The sequence below is a fragment of the Gigantopelta aegis genome, chromosome 3, assembly GCF_016097555.1.
Source record: "Gigantopelta aegis isolate Gae_Host chromosome 3, Gae_host_genome, whole genome shotgun sequence".
In the NCBI taxonomy this organism is placed as follows: domain Eukaryota; kingdom Metazoa; phylum Mollusca; class Gastropoda; order Neomphalida; family Peltospiridae; genus Gigantopelta; species Gigantopelta aegis.
The window spans coordinates 81,478,475-81,495,839 of NC_054701.1; the positions used below are offsets into that span (position 1 = coordinate 81,478,475).

Genomic DNA, 17,365 nt, shown 5'->3' on the forward strand with positions numbered 1-17,365 from the left:
TTTATATGCACTTTCCCATAGACAGGAAAGCACATACCACAGCCGTTGACCAGTTGTGCACTGATTGGAACAAGAAAAACCCAATCAGTTGACTGGATCCACTGAGGTGGTTCGATCCTGCGACACAAGCAGCTTAAGAGATCACTCAACCAACTGAGCTAAATCCCACCCGTACTTCCATCTACTAAACCGGTAAAGGATAATTTCAACAGGTAAAACATTGTGAGATGATAAAGGACTTAGGGCAGACACAAAAATACTGAAATCTGAATAAAGACAACGTACATGATCTATTGTGTTGTACCTTATTATTGCTGAAGTATGTGATACTAAAACGGAAAAAAAAAAATTCAGTTTACAAAAGTCCCGTTGTATTAAAAAAAAAAAAAATATATATATCTGAAAACTATTATTTAAATCGTTAAATAATTTTTCAGCATTTCCTATCAAATTCAGCCAACTTTGTGAAAATTATATTATGTACAAAAAAACCCAACAAAACAAAAAAGAAAAGAAAGAAAAAGCTGATAATCAAATCCATGACAAAATAAATTTAAAAATTCAACACTAAACTATAGAACATTCACAAACATTAGATATCTTTGATGAAACATTAAAGCTGTTATGTGAGTACAACAAATAAAAACATATCTTTCTACAACTACTTCGAGGCAAACAATCACATGCAAGACACTTAACGTTTAGTGTTCTCAAAGTGCATACACCCATGTGTAAGAATAAAAGAAAATGTTCCAAATGCTTGCATGTACAAGTTGCTAAAAATTAAAACTCAGAAAATAGTTCACAAAAATAACACAAAGATTTTTTTTTGCAATAAGTTCACAAACTATTTTTCCCTATTAAGAACTACTGTATATCCTGAAATGAATGTGATCATAATATTAATGCGCAAACTGCGAGTTTGTGTTATTTGCATTAATAATGACACATTTATTTTTATGTTTTGTCTATGTGTCAGACATTAAAAAAACAAAACCCACCAAAGATTAAAATTCTAATATATTTATAAAACACAACTAGAAAACAATTCATGGTAGGCGAGACAGACTAATTGTCCCATAGTCCAGCAAGATGCCAGCCACGTGTGACGATTGCAGGGTCTTTGGTCACCCTGTCAAAAGCTGACACAATTTCTGACCATTATTTAAGTTTAAAATAGCTTATGGTTCGATTTGTTTTGAAAGCACTGCTTGAAAAACAAACAAAAATGAATTGCCGGTATTACTACATATTGTATTTTACTTTTTATTAAAAAAAAAATGTGCCAGAAAAATACCCTTCACCACTAATATTACTTCAAAATAAATAAGCAAAAATACTAATATTTCAGGATGTAATAAATCATTAAATAATTCTTGTATGATAAAGTTGTCACATGCTCAATAAGCACATTTCTGTATTAGCCATGCTCTTCAAGAATAGCTGCAAAAATTTACCAGTGGTAGTTAAAACAATTTTCAGCTTACAAAGAAAATTCCAAACATTTCCAAGACAACACTGAATGCATGCAAAACTTGGCTACAGAGGCATTTTGAACATGACAGAAAACATTCAGCAGAGAACAAACTCAAGCTAAAGTCAATAAACCGTTTCACGTGCACATGGCAATACCTCGAATAGTCTGTGGGGAAGACAGAGTGATAGATGGGAGGGCAGCCGAACCTATAGTGCGGATTTGCCCCGCTCCTGCTGGCAAAATTGAAGTAAAGTAAAATCATATATAAATAAAATATTTGGATTTACATTATTTTCTAATCACTGGAAAAACAACCAGTTCAAACTTATATGTAATCGTCATGGAGAACATTAAAAAAATGAAAAAGACGTTGCTTGTTTATTTTTATAAACGACCACGCAGAATTTTTTTTTTCCTCACTACATATTGGGCAGGGCTAGCTCTGGCACTACCCAAATTCGCCAATTATGAATTTCAAAAACAACTGGCGAATTTTATTTTAATTTGGCGAAATAATGTTTTTTTTACGTCATAATTAATAATTTGACACAAAATAACTGGGTTTTTCCCATTTTTGGTGTAATTTTCTGCTGACCCAGAACTAGCCGTGTGGGGAATTTGTGAGTTTATGGTATAGGTACTATTTTAGATAAGAAATAGAAGGAATGTTAGTTCTAACCCAGTTAAATCAGATGGCTATATTTTGACACTTGGTCTGATGTACGAGTTGGTCAATGTGTACTGGTTGGTATGGGAATTTGTGAGTTTATGGTATAGGTACTATTATAGATAAGAAATAGAAGGAATGTTAGTTCTAACCCAGTTAAATCAGATGGCTATATTTTGACACTTGGTCTGATGTACGAGTTGGTCAATGTGTACTGGTTGGTATGGGAAAAACCTAACAGTCCTTTGAATGATATTGATCCTGTAACATCTAGCACCTCAGACAAACATTCTACCACCAAGCTATATCCGATTCCATCACAGGATAATGCAAGAAAGAATAATGTAGTGAAAACAGGGCTATCTCTGCCACTGACAAATTAGTCAAATTCAAATTTAAAAAACAAAATAGATATGTAATGGAAATGTTTTAACGACGCACTCAACACATTTTATTTTCAATCACCAGCAAGGGATCTTTTATATGCACCATCCCACAGACAGGATAGTGTATACCATAGCCTTTGTTATACCAGTTATGGAGCACTGGCTGGAATGAGAAACAGCCCAATGGGCCACCGACAGGGATCGATCCTAAACAGACCGCGCATCAGGCGAGCGCTTTACCACTGGGCTACGTTCCGACCCTAGATATGTAATGAGCCACAACATCATCCATAGTAAATACACAATGAAAAAAAAAGATTAGTATAAAAAAAGAAAAAAAGAAGAGAATAAAATAATGACATAGCATGCTTTCTTAATGACACCTCAGAAGATTTTAAATTAAATAATTTGCTTATTTGGGACTTGGTTGAGAGAAGAAACCCATTACCCCTACCAAAACAGCAGCAAGGGATCTCAATATGCATTGTCCCATAGACAGGACAGTACATATCAATTCTGCCCAATAAAAATGTATTGTCTGTATAGCACGTGATTCTACATTTATTACATTTTATTTGGCATCACCAGAGATGAAAGATTGTTATCAAAGAAAATAATCCAGAAACTCAATATTAGTGGTTGGGTATTGAGATTTGGCCATAGTATCTGGGTTGCACAATGGTTTAAAATGGTGTTCCCCATTCTTAATGTATTCAAGTATCAGCCGAATCAGTAAGTGTAAGTTTTGGACGAAGAATATGATTTTTTTGTGGGTTTTTTTTTACAACCATTGAAAAAACCGGAAACACTGTACGGTCAATCAACTCTACAATATCCCACAACAATCGACAATGCCATAGAGATTGCCATGGACTTTTAATTCTAAGCGGCATATTTTTTTGTTGTGAAGAGGTTGATAATTAAAAATCCTAAAGTCGGGATAAATGTGAAAAACATTAATCTCTGCATCATGAAAACCACACGCTCACCTATAGTAGGAGATCTGATCATTGGTGCCTGCTGCAAGGTTGGCGTCACGGGTTTGATGAGAGCACTAGAGGTTGGGACTGCTGTTGGCGTCATGGCCTGCGACGGAGGGAGATCGTATTTCTGAAGCTGCAGCAGATACGCGTCGGCCGTAGGGACAGCTCCCCAGCACACTTCCAGCGTATTCGTGCTTGCTCGCACTAGCTGAACACGAGATGGCGCTGGTGGCTTTTCTACAAAATAAAAAAGGGGTAATAATTTTTGCAGCAGTATATTTGTTAAATAATGCCTTTTTTTCCTATTTCCTAACAATGTGTACTTCAAATAATCAATTTAAAAGGGTGTTTTAGAACTAGAAAATCGCACACTAAATTTTCCCCCAGTAAATACCTAGATTTGTTGCTAAAGATTTTCAAGTCAATTTCATACTTATGCTTAAACACATCCATGTAGCTTAAAAAACCATAAAATAGTTTTTAATGATTTTTATAACTACAAATTTTAAGGCTAGACATCTAAATTGATTAGTAAATTAATTATCTTACAATGCAATCTGATTTACAGCTAAGTATTATATATACACATTATTACATTAAAAATATTTCTCCATAAAATTTATTCACCTGTTTCTAGGAACCACAAATCCTTGAAGCACACCTAAAAATAAGAAGAGGTATTTAGATAATTTTACTAACTTATTTTTCCATTTCAGGAAATACATGCATGTTTTTCAGTCTGCTATGAGCAATATCAAGGCTATCTGAAGATCACTCTCCTGAAATGATGCTAGGTGAGCAATCACTTATGTTATTAAATGTAATGTGTTATTCTTTACTATTAGTGCTGTACTGTTGGCTACACAGAGTTAAACAACATCTTATTGAAATTGATATAATATTCTATTTATTATAATGCGTTTCCTTCCTTGATATATGTGGCAATGAAATTTCCCAAGCCAAATGATTTAAAGACTAAGATTAAGCTAAGATTAGAAAATATGTTGTTACCACAGTGCAATAAATTAAACAGAAATCCTATGAGCAGTAACAACCTGGTTATTCCAAGCTTTCCGGTAGCCTTCTCTGTACTAACAGAAACCCTGTGAGTAGTAACAACCTGGTTATTCCAAGCTTTCCAGTAGCCGTCTCTGTACTAACAGAAACCCTGTGAGTAGTAACAACCTGGTTATTCCAAGCTTTCCGGTAGCCGTCTGTGTACTAACAGAAACCCTGTGAGTAGTAACAACCTGGTTATTCCAAGCTTTCCGGTAGCCGTCTGTGTACTAATAGAAACCCTTGAGTAGTAACAACCTGGTTATTCCAAGCTTTCCAGCAACCATCTCTGTACTAACAGAAACCCTTGAGTAGTAACAACCTGGTTATTCCAAGCTTTAACAGAAACCCTGTGAGTAGTAACAACCTGGTTATTCCAAGCTTTCCGGTAGCCGTCTCTGTACTAACAGAAACCCTGTGAGTAGTAACAACCTGGTTATTCCAAGCTTTCCGGTAGCCATCTCTGTACTAACAGAAACCCTGTGAGTAGTAACAACCTGGTTATTCCAAGTACTAACAGAAACCCTATGAGTAGTTAAAACCTGGTTATTCCAAACTTTGCGGTAGCCGTCTCTACCCTGTGAGTAGTAACAACCTGGTTATTCCAAGCTTTGTGGTAGCCGTCTCTGTACTAACAGAATCCCTGTGAGTAGTAACAACCTGGTTATTCCAAGCTTTCCGGTAGCCATCTCTGTACTAACAGAATCCCTGTGAGTAGTAACAACCTGGTTATTCCAAGCTTTCCGGTAGCCGTCTCTGTACTAATAGAAACCCTGTGAGTAGTAACAACCTGGTTATTCCAAGCTTTCCGGTAGCCATCTCTGTACTAACAGAAACCCTGCGAGTAGTAACAACCTGGTTATTCTAAGCTTTCCTGTAACCATCTCTGTACTAATAGAAAACCCTATGAGTAGTAATAACCTGGTTATTCCAAGCTTTCCGGTAGCCGTCTCTGCCACTCCAAATAAAGAGTCGTGTGTTAATGGCCACGCTGCAGTGACCAGCCCGAGCGCGAGGCAGTGCGTCTTCAAACACTTCCATGGCAAGCGGCTCCCACGTCATAGATTCTGAAAAATTAGTTAAAAAACCATGCATAATTAAAAATTTATTTAAAAATTAATAAACTTTAATAAACCAAGATCACGCCAAGGACCTAATATTTATCCGATTTAGACATAATCTGGTGTTTATAGAGGGTCACATTTGACAAAATTCGGGACAATGAAACTTGGCCTTTTTTTGGACAGGATTCTGGTTATTTCAGGTGCACAGAGTGAGTGCTTTACCAATGGACTCAAGAGCCCTCAAAAGTACTCGGTCTCCGGTGGCAAATCGTCGTCTGAAACAGCTTTTGCTGCTGCCTACTTTTCGTAGTGACTGATTTGCGCTAACAGAGGCCATGAGAATGCATCTCAGAGGTTCGATTTTTCAAATGTTTCTTGGGGAGGGCCCCCAGACCCCCCGCTTTGCCCCCTGCTACTTCTTAACCTATATTGAGGGTGCTGTGGACTATGTCCCACCCCTAAGCAAGAGAATGACAAATGACCGAGAATATTTACCGAGATTCAGAGATGCCAGGGTGTTCGTACACTTCCACTCTTTCTCATGTGTCGCAACTTTAACATCGTCCATAACTAGAGGGACCCAGCCGCCGAACACGAACATCCGATTACCAATCACTGTCGCCGAGTGCAGACTCCGCGGTAACGGTGGTAAGCCTTGAACCACTGGCTTTGTCCAAGTAAAAGTGTCTGCAAAGAACACAGAAAAATAAACAAAAACATCTTTGAGATGTTTTTACACAGGAATTCTTTGCAATAAAATGTCTTGCTTACCACAAAATGATTCAGTAAATAAAGAAAAAAATCTGTAATGTTAACATTCTAGATTAAAATCAGTTTTAAAATTAAACACATTTTAGTTAGTTCTTTATTAAAAACAATAATAACTGAATTTTGTCACGGCAAGACTAAAACAAGTATTTGAGAGTACTGCTACAGCTATACATGTCCTGTAAATGCAACGGCCATAACTAAGTCAAATTTGATCTGTAACAGTATAGGCAGGGCTAGCTCTGGGTCAGCAGAAAATTTACTTTGAAACAAAATATCAAATACTGCATGAAAACATTTCAACAAATTCAAATAAAAAAAATTGATTAGTTTTTGAAATTCACAAGTGGTGAATTTGGCGAGTGCCAGGGCTAGCCCTGTATATGATAAAGCTACATAAAAAATTCAGCTCAGCACCTCAAAGCATTGTGACAACAAAAAAAAAAACATCCAGAAAAAACTATATGAGGAACAGACATGAAATCTAGTCCCCTTGGGTTGAACTGGTAGGGGACTAATAACAATATGCTCATATTCCAAACCATTCGTATCAGTAACCGTGAACCTACCAATGTCATACTGCCACAGATCTCCCAGCCGACACCCACTCATGCCACCGTAGATGAAGAGGCGAGGATGGCGACCATCCTTCCCGACGTGTGCAGCACATGAGTGAGATTCTCGAGGGGGTGGAGGCTGACCCACAGTGTTCGGCAGCTCCCACGACAGCTGGTTAGAAAACGGCTTCAGTTCCAGCGCGTAAATGTCATTTAAGTACCTGGGAATATTTTTTTTAAATAAAAATTAATGTCATGATCTAAACTAAAAAGTTCAATTCAGGGCTTCAGACTGCAGCAAAGCTGAGCTGATAAAATGTGTGCCCAAAATCAGTGTGCCCCAAATTAGCAAGACCCAATAAAGTACAACCATGCTAACCTCAAAATCAGTGTGCCCCAAATTAGCAAGACCCAATAAAGTACAACCATGCTAACCTCAAAATCAGTATGTCCCAAATCAGCAAGACCCAATAAAGTACAACCATGCTAACCTCGAAATCAGTGTGCCCCAAATTAGCAAGACCCAATAAAGTACAAACATGCTAACCTCAAAATCAATGGAATGTTAAGCTGCAATTGGACTAAAACATAAATTGCATTTCTATTATTATTATTAAAAATACGGCACTAAAAAGACTGTGGTCGGTTAAGAACAGACAAATAACCTGTTTTACCCAAATTAATGTGATTTGAAGCCTGGTAATTTCCAAACCAGGAACAAGATGATTTGACGGCAAAAGTGGAGAATGTTATACAATAAGACAAATATTGGGCACATTTATATTTATTTTATAAACAATATGTATTTAACGTTACATAGAACATCAAAGTTACTACAGTTAGCTGGACTTTACTGAACTTCAGTTTTGCAGGCCACATACACAGAAGAAGAAAAATTCAGTCAGGCCTGGGGGTGATTTATGTTTTAAAAATATATCCCTTGATTTTGGTTCCAAATAAATTTTAGAAACAGAAATATGCATTTACCTAACTTCAAAGATGTATTCCTAACTATCGTGCCACATAATTTAACAATGTTAAAAGATGCAAACCTAGGTATGTTGTTTTTAGGATCTTCACTGTCATTAGCAAGACCTCCAAACAGCCACGCTTTGTTACCCAGCAATGTAAAACTGTGACCTGAAAAAGGAAAAACAAACAATGTATAAACAACCTGTAATTGGCTATTCTGTGGGTTGCACCTCATATAGCGATAAATGCTGCATCCCAAATAATTTGTAAACAATCTAAAATCCGGGATAAATTCATTGAAGTGCAACAAAACCAGTTAATCACCAAATTACCACAATCATCAATGTGAAGCATTTCTAAGTATCTAGAACCCTTTAGCAATCACAAACGAAAACACATGCCATGCTGAAATTAAGGAGATCTAAAGTCTTGATTTGAATCATCAGGGCTAGTTCGGACACTCGCCAAATTCACCAATTGCAAATTTTATTTTAATTTGGCGAAATAATTTCATGTAATTATTGACATTTTAAAGAAAATATATGTTGATGTTTGCAATTTTTAAAAAAGTTTAATAGACAGTTTGGCCAAATGGTTTGCTCACCAAGAGCTAGCTCTGATCATGTCAAATACTGTTCTGTCAATTAAATTATATATACTTCCTGGTGTATTAGAACAGTTCCAATGTTAAGGATATCCTTGAACATTAAAAAACGCATCATTGAAAAGCAAAGTGCAATACAAGAACTTATATATAGATGAAAAACATTGTAGACATACATAATTGTTTATAATAATAAAAAAAAAAATTAAAAAAAAAAAAAAAAAAAATCATTGTATGTTAAGTTAGACATCATACGGTGTACCTACCCAATCGAGGACAGGGTGGGGGTCCATTCTTGGGAGGCTTTGGTTTGAGGCGTTTCCACTCCCAACGGCTGGCCTGTAGTTCATACAATTCATTAGAGTACTTCCCGTACTCAACCATCCCGCCAAAGATAAGAATGCGTGTTCCATCGCACACAAACCCATAAGCTGCACACCCTGGGGGAATATCACCACGAACTGCCGGAACAAACCACTGGTTAGTAGCTGAAGAAAAAGAAATACAAAGCAAATGTTTAAAATTAACATGTAAAGTTTAATTTAAATACTTATATACAATGAAACCGGCCCCACAGTAAACCTGAATTTCCCCAAAACTGCATATTTTTCACGGTTCCTTTTTAAGTATCAGTACAGAACCTCTCTAAACCCAGATACCCCTTATAACTGGACTCTTTTTTAACTCATGGTATTCGGTTTACATGGGTTTTGCCGTACATTGTACATAGATATGCATATATAGAGAAACAAATTTCTGTGAATACACTCATCGGATGTTTCAACAATGTAATTCTAAAGCAATTTTTAATGTCTAATAAATTAGTTTTATCAGAAATAGGTAATTTAAATAATTTTTTTTTTTTTTTTTTTTTAAACTGCAAGGGATGCATAGCAAACATTTTCTTTTTAAAATCTCGATTAGTTACAGTTGCTATCAATTGAAGTTGATTAGCAAACTGCAACTACTATTTAATGAAACTTGCAAACAGTGGATCAAGCATGCATGTATCTTTCTCGATCACCGGTAGCAGTATTTCCTGCCTGGTGAAAGCCTCTTACTGTCTAAATTTAGCATCGTCCTAATTATCATTTTCTAGAAATTCCATCACATAATCAGGATGTTGAGTAAGAAAATGGATGCCAAAGCAAAGGGTGTTATCAACTGAAGTGGAATGTATTCTATTGTTTATGTGCTGTGACGTTCATTTCTCAATACATGTTTAAAAAGTCTTTACAGTAAGATTAACCTTTTCAGCAGCATCATAATCATATGCCATGATAAAAATGTTTTACCCTGAATACAAATTATATCATCCAATTTACGGAATTTGTTTGTGTGAACAGACCAAACCTGCAATTGGGGATTTGTCCATTGTTAACTGGTTTTCTACATTATAGTTATATACTCATCATGTATTTGCATGCTGTATAAAAAAGATAATCCACGATAAGCATGTGATCTTCTTTTCATTAATTTCGGACAATCATAATTTTTGGTTAAGCTATATAATACTTTCATTTTAAGTAAGGTGTTTCGTATGGTAAACAACAGATTAAAGTGCAGCAGTATAGATTTCTATGGTGATAATATTAATTTGGTGGTCCGTTTATGTGGTAATCATGATTTAACTAGTTTAATTGTGAAAGACCAAGGTGAAGAAGAGTTTGCCCATGAGAATGTTTTGGTCGATGAATGGAAAATAATTCAGAGACAGAACAGCTTTGCAAAGTTTTCTTATTGCCAGACCAAATTTCATTAAAATGTCAATAAAAACCAAAATTTAAACCGAAACTCTACTCTCTTGTCAAAACTAAAACTGAAACTAAAACCGAAGCCAAATTTCATAACTGCACATCACTAACTTGGTCCAATGTTATTATTGTGCTAGTTTCACTCCCTTAATGGTGGATCGATCAGGTGATTATAAACATGGCCTCACACAGTACTTTGACGTCACTAGCCAATAAATCTGTCAATAGTCTAATATAATAATTTAAAGGTGCAGATCCTAGTTTCAGCCCATTAAAAATGGACACTGAGTTTACTAATCTACAAACATGCAACACACCTGAATATGGTTATTATAACAGAAAGAATCTAAATTGTGATTTTTAAATGGGGAAATAATGTCTAAAAATAACTACAGCTGGTCTCAATAACCATTATTTCCCAGATGAATGTGCGTTTTTTAATAATAAAATATGCATATCGAGGTATTACAAAAACATGTATGACCAGAAGCAATTCAGACATAAGAAAATGAATATTCTAAATAATAAACTGTATGTACTTCCAATTGAAATATTCAAAAACAGCTTTAAAGTGACAAGACTAGTGTTTAAACACTACAACGTAGTTTTCACTATTAAAACATTTTTTTATATAATTTAAATTAGAAGTACTTACATTTTATGAATGTTGTCAACTCACCCCAAACTTTACTGTCCATAAATAATTGTGACAAAATTAAAAATAGACATCTACAACTTCAGATACACTTTATTTATTAATATTACAGTGAAACAAACTGTTAAAATGGTTTTATATTATGGAGATCTAAAAGGCAATTACAATGAACTGTCAAGCCTTTCTTAAAGCAACTAAAAACTCTTTTTTTCGGTTGTTTTAATTCCTTTTAAGAATTATAATTATGGAATGTATATATAAAGTCATGGACTTTCTGCAAATTACACAAGTTCAAAGTACAGATAAAGCAACGTTTTTCTTAGTAAAAAGTAAAGAAAAGTTTGTTTTATTTAACGACGCCACTAGAGCACATTGATTTTTTATCTTATCATCAGCTATTGGACGTCAAACATATGGTCATTCTGACAGGTTTTTTTTTATAGAGGAAACCCGCTGTCGCCACATAGGCTACCTTTTTACAACAGACAGCAAGGGATCTTTTATTTGCACTTCCCACAGGCAGGATAGCACAAACCATGGTCTTTGTTGAACCAGTTATGGATCACTGGTCGGTGCAAGTGGTTTACACCTACTCACTGAGCCTTGCAGAGCACTCACTCAGATTTTGGAGTCTGTATCTGGATTTAAAATCCCATACCTCGACTGGGATCCAAACCCAGTACCTACCAGCCTGTAGACGGATGACCTAACCACGACGTCACCAGGCCGGTTTTTCTTAGTAAAAAAATAAATTAACTTTTGCTTAAGCAAGTAATTCATAAATTAATCTTCGCCAATATTCACGTCAAGCCGGTGTGCATGCGTAACGGAAGCTCCGCCCCTCACACACACTTTTGGGCACCTTCATACACAACTGACAGGCTTGTCAGAATAATTGTTCAAAGTGGGGGGCACACATATATATAAAACATCGCTGCTCCCACAAATTGGAGAGCACATGACTCATTGTCTCCCCTCTCCCCCTTTCCTACGCCAGTGTTTTGACAGTAAAGTAATGTGACGTTATAATGCATTTCTGGAAATTACAGAACCCTCTGAGGGCCTCATCTGTTTAGCTGACTGGGATCAAAGCTATACGTTTGATCGCCAAATATGACAACCTTAGATGTAATATTGTATTTTAGTGGCATATTATTATTTGTTGCATCATATACAAGCCTAAATATAACAGCTTCCAAAACATAAAAGAACAAGTTAAATAAAGTACAACACTTGGGCCTCAGAATTATCCTTGGGGCCATGAAAAGCACTCCAATCAGTGAAATGGAAAAAAACAAATGATCTCGAACCTCTGGAATTCAGGCAACAATGCAAGGTGCTTATCCAGAGAGAAAAGATGAAACGACTGCATTCACATCCATTGCGTCAAAGACTAGGAAAAAACAAACAGACTAAAACGACTAAGTCTCAACCACCTGACATATAATTTGCAAAAGAAAAATTATGATTGCATCAGCCAAAATGCCTTGCAGTGTGAGAAACTCTCCCCAAATGTCTGGGTACAAACACACCTCCATGATATCAGGCTGGATGTTCCAGAACTTGCCAAAAAAGGGGAGCAGCCACCACCTCTACAGCGAGCCCACACCATGGAATTGATTCATGAGCATTATCCAAAGTCAACATGGATCCATGCCTTCACAGATGGTTCAGCAGAGAATGACATACGAAATGGTGGAAGTGGAGCATATATCAGTTATCCAGATAGATCCTGTCTCCCTTTCCACCACAGTTGGAGAGCTAAGCTCAAACTATAGAGCAGAAGTGCAAGCTCTCATCATCGCAACAGAACATCTGGCCGAGGAAGAAGGACAACATAACATAGTGCTTCTCACCGACTCCCTGCCTGCACTCCAGTCACTTTCATCAGGACACACAGACCATATCACCAAACTGCTGCAAACTAAGCTAAACATCCTTGCTCAAAGCCGAAAAGTGACCCTCCAGTGGATCCCAGCACACATAGGAGTTGCAGGCAATGAAAAACCTGACCAACTGACCAAAGCCAATCCTCCATCTCATACGGTGAAGCCAAGACTCTTCTAAAACAGAAGTTCAAATGTGATTGGAAGACCAGAAACAATGGATACACCCCTGACAAAGACTGCATAAACCAGTTAGACAGGAAAAAACAAACCATAATTTTCCGTCTGTGAACTGGACATTGCCGGCTGAAAAAACACCTGAAAAAGATGGGTCTCGCAGATACTGCCCAATGTGAATGTGGCACTGAAGAACAAATGCCAGAACACATCCTACAAAACTGCCCACACCTGGAAGAGAACCGTCAGAAAGTTTGAACACAAGACACACCCTCAATATCAAACTCTGGGGACTTCTCGACGACCCCTGGAAGACGTCACATTTCGTCACCATATCCTGATTATTGATCTAATACAGCCAAATCTTGATAGAACGCAGGAGGAGGTGGTGATCAAAAGTGGCAATAAAAGTCTTACATCAGAATCCATTTTCGAGTATCTTTCTTTGTGTGAAAATGGCGAACTTTTCAAAAATTGACTTTGAGTTAGGTTTTTGTTTCTCGATTATCATACTTATGTGGCAGAGTTTGAGTACACAAATTTCCAGATCGGTAAGTAAATAACTGATGTAGCCAACAAAGATTTATTTTATGTGTTTTGACACGTCAATTAATACCTGAAAAATAAGTTTTTAGTCGCTTTAACAATGTTTGTCCCTTATATCCTTAAAGGAATGATCTGGCAGGCATGGCTAGCACTGGCAATCGTGAATTTTAAAAACAAGGTATATTTAATTAATAAAACTGTAATGACTAAACAGTGTGGGGCGAGATGGTTTTGGGCGAGTTGACCAGCTCCTGATTTCATTATTTAGAATTATTAATTTTCGTACACCTGAAGTGCTTCTGGTCATCCAGGTTTTTGAAATACGCAAAAATGCATTTTTCACAATTCTAAAAATACACGTTTGTTTGTGAAGCAATTGTTATTGAGACAAGCTCTAGTTATTTTAGATGGTATTTCAGAAAGACTTTCCTTTGGCACTGTCACTAACTCTATGATAAGTATTTATAATGTTCTTTATACATGACAGTGCCAATGGAAAGTCCTACCTAACTGAACTTAGTGTCCATTTTAAAGGGCTGAAACTAGGGTCTATACCTTTAATTGTGAAAAATACTTTGTAGTGGTTAAAAAATAGGTTCTGTCACTTTAATATGAAGACTTAATTTGCATAATTTATTGCCGATATTACGGATATAAAATAATTAACATTACCACAACACTTAATTTAATTAAGGAAGATAAAAGTGGAAACATTTTTAAGGACATTTAACAAATCTGGTGATCGTGTTATTAATTCGTTCATTAACTGGTGGTAAAAGAAAATCTCGTGGGCGGGATTTTAATAGCGGGAAACGGGATAGACGCCATTATGGCGGCTAAATTTATTACTGGGCAAATAGTTGAATACCAACAACAAATAATACAATTAAATGCACCATTAGCTCACTTTTTTAAATATAAAATTAAAATATATGTCACCAAATAATTATAAATGCAGCATGTAGCGATTATGCGTACAAATAAATTGAGTTTTCAGCAATTCCCAGATATAGGGCGCCGCCATCTTTGATATATTCTCCGATTGATAAAAACTTCGAAACGAAACCAATTTAAACAAATAGCTCAAAAAATAGATTACACAGACATAATAGCGTCTTAAGTGAAAAATTAAACAATAATACACTACAAGATATCTTGATTTATCACAATTCCCTTGAAGGCGCTATTTTTTCCAGCCGATAACAAACCGTCGCCATTTTGTAAAACCCATGGGTTTGACAGCTACTTACTGGTATTGTAAACATGAAGTTCGTCAACGATCCCTTCATTGCCACCACCAAAAACGATCATTAAATCTTTAATTGCAACTGCGCGATGCCCATGTCGTGGCCTAGGACATGGTCCTGTTGTGTTTATCACCCGCTTCCACTTCAATATGGGTGCCGCCATATTGAAATTACCCACAATGCATAAGTAAAATGAGAAAGTGCCCGTATGTAAAAACACAAATTTACATATCACGTGATATAAGTAGTAGAGTGGTTATACTCGCCAGCTATCATAGATATACACAGTTCCATGTAGCGTCACAAACTATAAATAGTAGTCTAGGTTTATACAAATCTTTTGCTACCCTCGGAAGATTTCGTATAATTCCGGTTGAATCGATACCTTTTGATTCGGAACCTTTCGTATGTCTTCGGCAAATATCGGCTCATGAACATTTTGTAGATAGGGAAGACGAAATTTTTTTTAAAGGATGGAATACCAAGTCGTTAGAAGGATTTAATTCGAAGATGATCCCGAATCACTCCTCGTGTGATTTTTGTTATTCTGGTAAAAAGAAAAAAAAAAAAAAAAAGAGTGATCGATTTATGAATTATAGTCCGTCCAGTCCTCTTTAGCTCGAGTCACCTCGACAATATGAGTAACTTTAATAAGGGGTAGGACACCGGTACCCCCAAACAGAAACCCCTAATACAAATACTATAGTTACATATATATCGTTACTATAACATATCTGACGTTATTGTTTGGAGATACCTGTAGGGTAGGACCAGCCCTACCCCTTATTGATACTGCGATGTGTGGTAAGTCTGGATGAAACTGTTGGGACCTATGTATAATCAGTAATGTGTTGGCAACCAAATGGTTGTAAGCTACTGTGTTTAAATAAAAAAAATTCCTAAATCTCATGCCACAGTGCGTTAGTTTCATTATTCTCGAGTTCAGTCATAACATTAAACTTGCATGTTGTTAACCATTGGTCTGTCATCTTGTGCAAACTGAATTACATTTTCAAATTGTAGGGAGAGGCCTGTTGGTCAATCCCCAACTAGCATAATAATTGGGAATGAATATTGTTTAAACCAGTACCAACACTACACAAAGAAACCCAGCACCCCTATACGTCACCACAAGAAAGTATAGTGCAGGTTTGTTTTGCATAGGGGCATAATACATTGTATATAGTACTCTGCTACTGGTAAATCAAAGACCATGGTATATGCTGTCACGTCTCAGGTTAAAGCATTGGTTTCCTCTCTTTTAGACCTAGCCATGAAAAAAATGGGTGGGAGTGATGAATTTTTCCCCTAATTTAGATTATGGGGAGCCATTTAAGATACTAGCATTACAATATTTATACCATATAAATTCACTTCATAAGGGGAGCTAAAAATTACTCTCCTTGAACTAGTCAGGGAAGTTTCAGCGAGTGAGAGTGATAACTCACCTTAAATGGTGATAGCTCACCTGCTCAGTTAAATGTCAAAAAAGAAAAAACAATATATGTGAAAAAATTCATAACTACCTATTTGTGAGTCGTAGTAGGTAGTAACTTATGTCAGTGTCTGTGGAAAAACATACATGTAGTGTACTGGTACGTGATTTACATTACGAGGTGGGTATCTACCTGTAATATGTTGCTGAAGTCAGGTCAGGTCATAGGGTTTTACGTGCACATTCAGAACAAGCTGTTGTAGCGCATGCCTGTCCTGGGCACAAGAGCTCCTCCGTCCAGGACAGGAAAGGTGGGGGGGGGGAGGAGGAACCACCTGCACTGGCAGGTGTAAGCAGCCCGACCGTGGTCGGTAACATGCGGAGGGGGGGGGGGGGGGGGGGGTAATGGTGCTGTGGAATTTTGAATGGAGCAGAATTTATGCCAAAGAGAAAAGGTGCGCAATTTTGATTGATGAATTTGGGCGCAGTTTTGAACAGTCGGTCAAAAAAGAAAGTTTCAGAGCTAATATAGGTTTTGATGTTAGTGAATCGAGAGTAGCTCGTTAATTAGACCTCTACGATGCTGTGGTGTCTCCCTAAGTTGCCCATAGGGCTCTTAAAAAGGGCATGACTGCTTCTGGTCGTGGCATGACAACCCAATTATGTTGCTGTTTGACAACATGTTTATAAGACAACAGTACTTTATAGGACACCATGTCCACAACACGACAACTATGCAGAACCATATCACCAACCACTATTGTGTTTTTATTAAATACAATCATATTATAGTCTCATTCCAGCCAGTGCACGATGACAGGTATATCAAAGGCAGTGGTATGTATTACCCTGTCTGGGATGGTGCATATAAAAGATCCCTTGCTGCTAATCGAAAAGTGTAGCTCATGAAGTGGCGACAGCAGGTTTGCCTCTCTCAATATCTGTGTGGTCCTTAACCATATGTCTGACACCATATAATTTTAAATAAAATATGTTGAATGTGTCGTTAAATAAAACATTTCCTTCTTTTTTTCTTATTGTGGAGCTGGATATATCTCAATTGCTAGAGAGCTTGCTTCTGGTGCTTTGGAGGATCAAACCCCTAAGTGGTCTCTGATTGTGTTTTTTCCC

General features: G+C 36.8%; 2 protein-coding genes across 5 annotated transcripts in view; one reads left to right on the top strand and one right to left on the bottom strand.

Moving 5' to 3' along the window:
• The window catches only part of LOC121369156 (host cell factor 1-like), a 36,774-nt gene extending 21,811 nt beyond the window's left edge, over nt 1-14,963 (bottom strand). Inside the window, exons 1-9 of one of the 3 annotated variants that reach the window (XM_041494044.1) lie at nt 14,803-14,963; nt 8,801-9,022; nt 8,011-8,098; nt 6,971-7,179; nt 6,129-6,320; nt 5,491-5,636; nt 4,141-4,174; nt 3,520-3,750; nt 1,633-1,707 (exon numbers count right to left, since the gene is read on the bottom strand). In XM_041494044.1, coding sequence (XP_041349978.1) covers nt 1,633-1,707; nt 3,520-3,750; nt 4,141-4,174; nt 5,491-5,636; nt 6,129-6,320; nt 6,971-7,179; nt 8,011-8,098; nt 8,801-9,022; nt 14,803-14,962 — 1,357 coding nt within the window. In that variant the 5' untranslated portion in view covers nt 14,963. Of the gene's footprint in view, nt 1-1,632; nt 1,711-3,519; nt 3,751-4,140; nt 4,175-5,490; nt 5,637-6,128; nt 6,321-6,970; nt 7,180-8,010; nt 8,099-8,800; nt 9,023-14,802 lie in introns of all 3 variants that reach the window. The other 2 variants (XM_041494043.1, XM_041494045.1) reach the window with 2 other exon arrangements.
• A 253-nt stretch (nt 14,964-15,216) lies between these two features.
• LOC121366211 (transmembrane protein 187-like) overlaps nt 15,217-17,365 on the top strand; it is a 7,549-nt gene continuing 5,400 nt past the window's right edge. The window contains exon 1 of one of the 2 annotated variants that reach the window (XM_041490749.1): nt 15,217-15,349. The gene's annotated coding sequence lies outside the window, so the exon portion shown is untranslated. Of the gene's footprint in view, nt 15,350-15,371; nt 15,604-17,365 lie in introns of those variants that run through there. The other variant, XM_041490745.1, reaches the window with a different exon arrangement.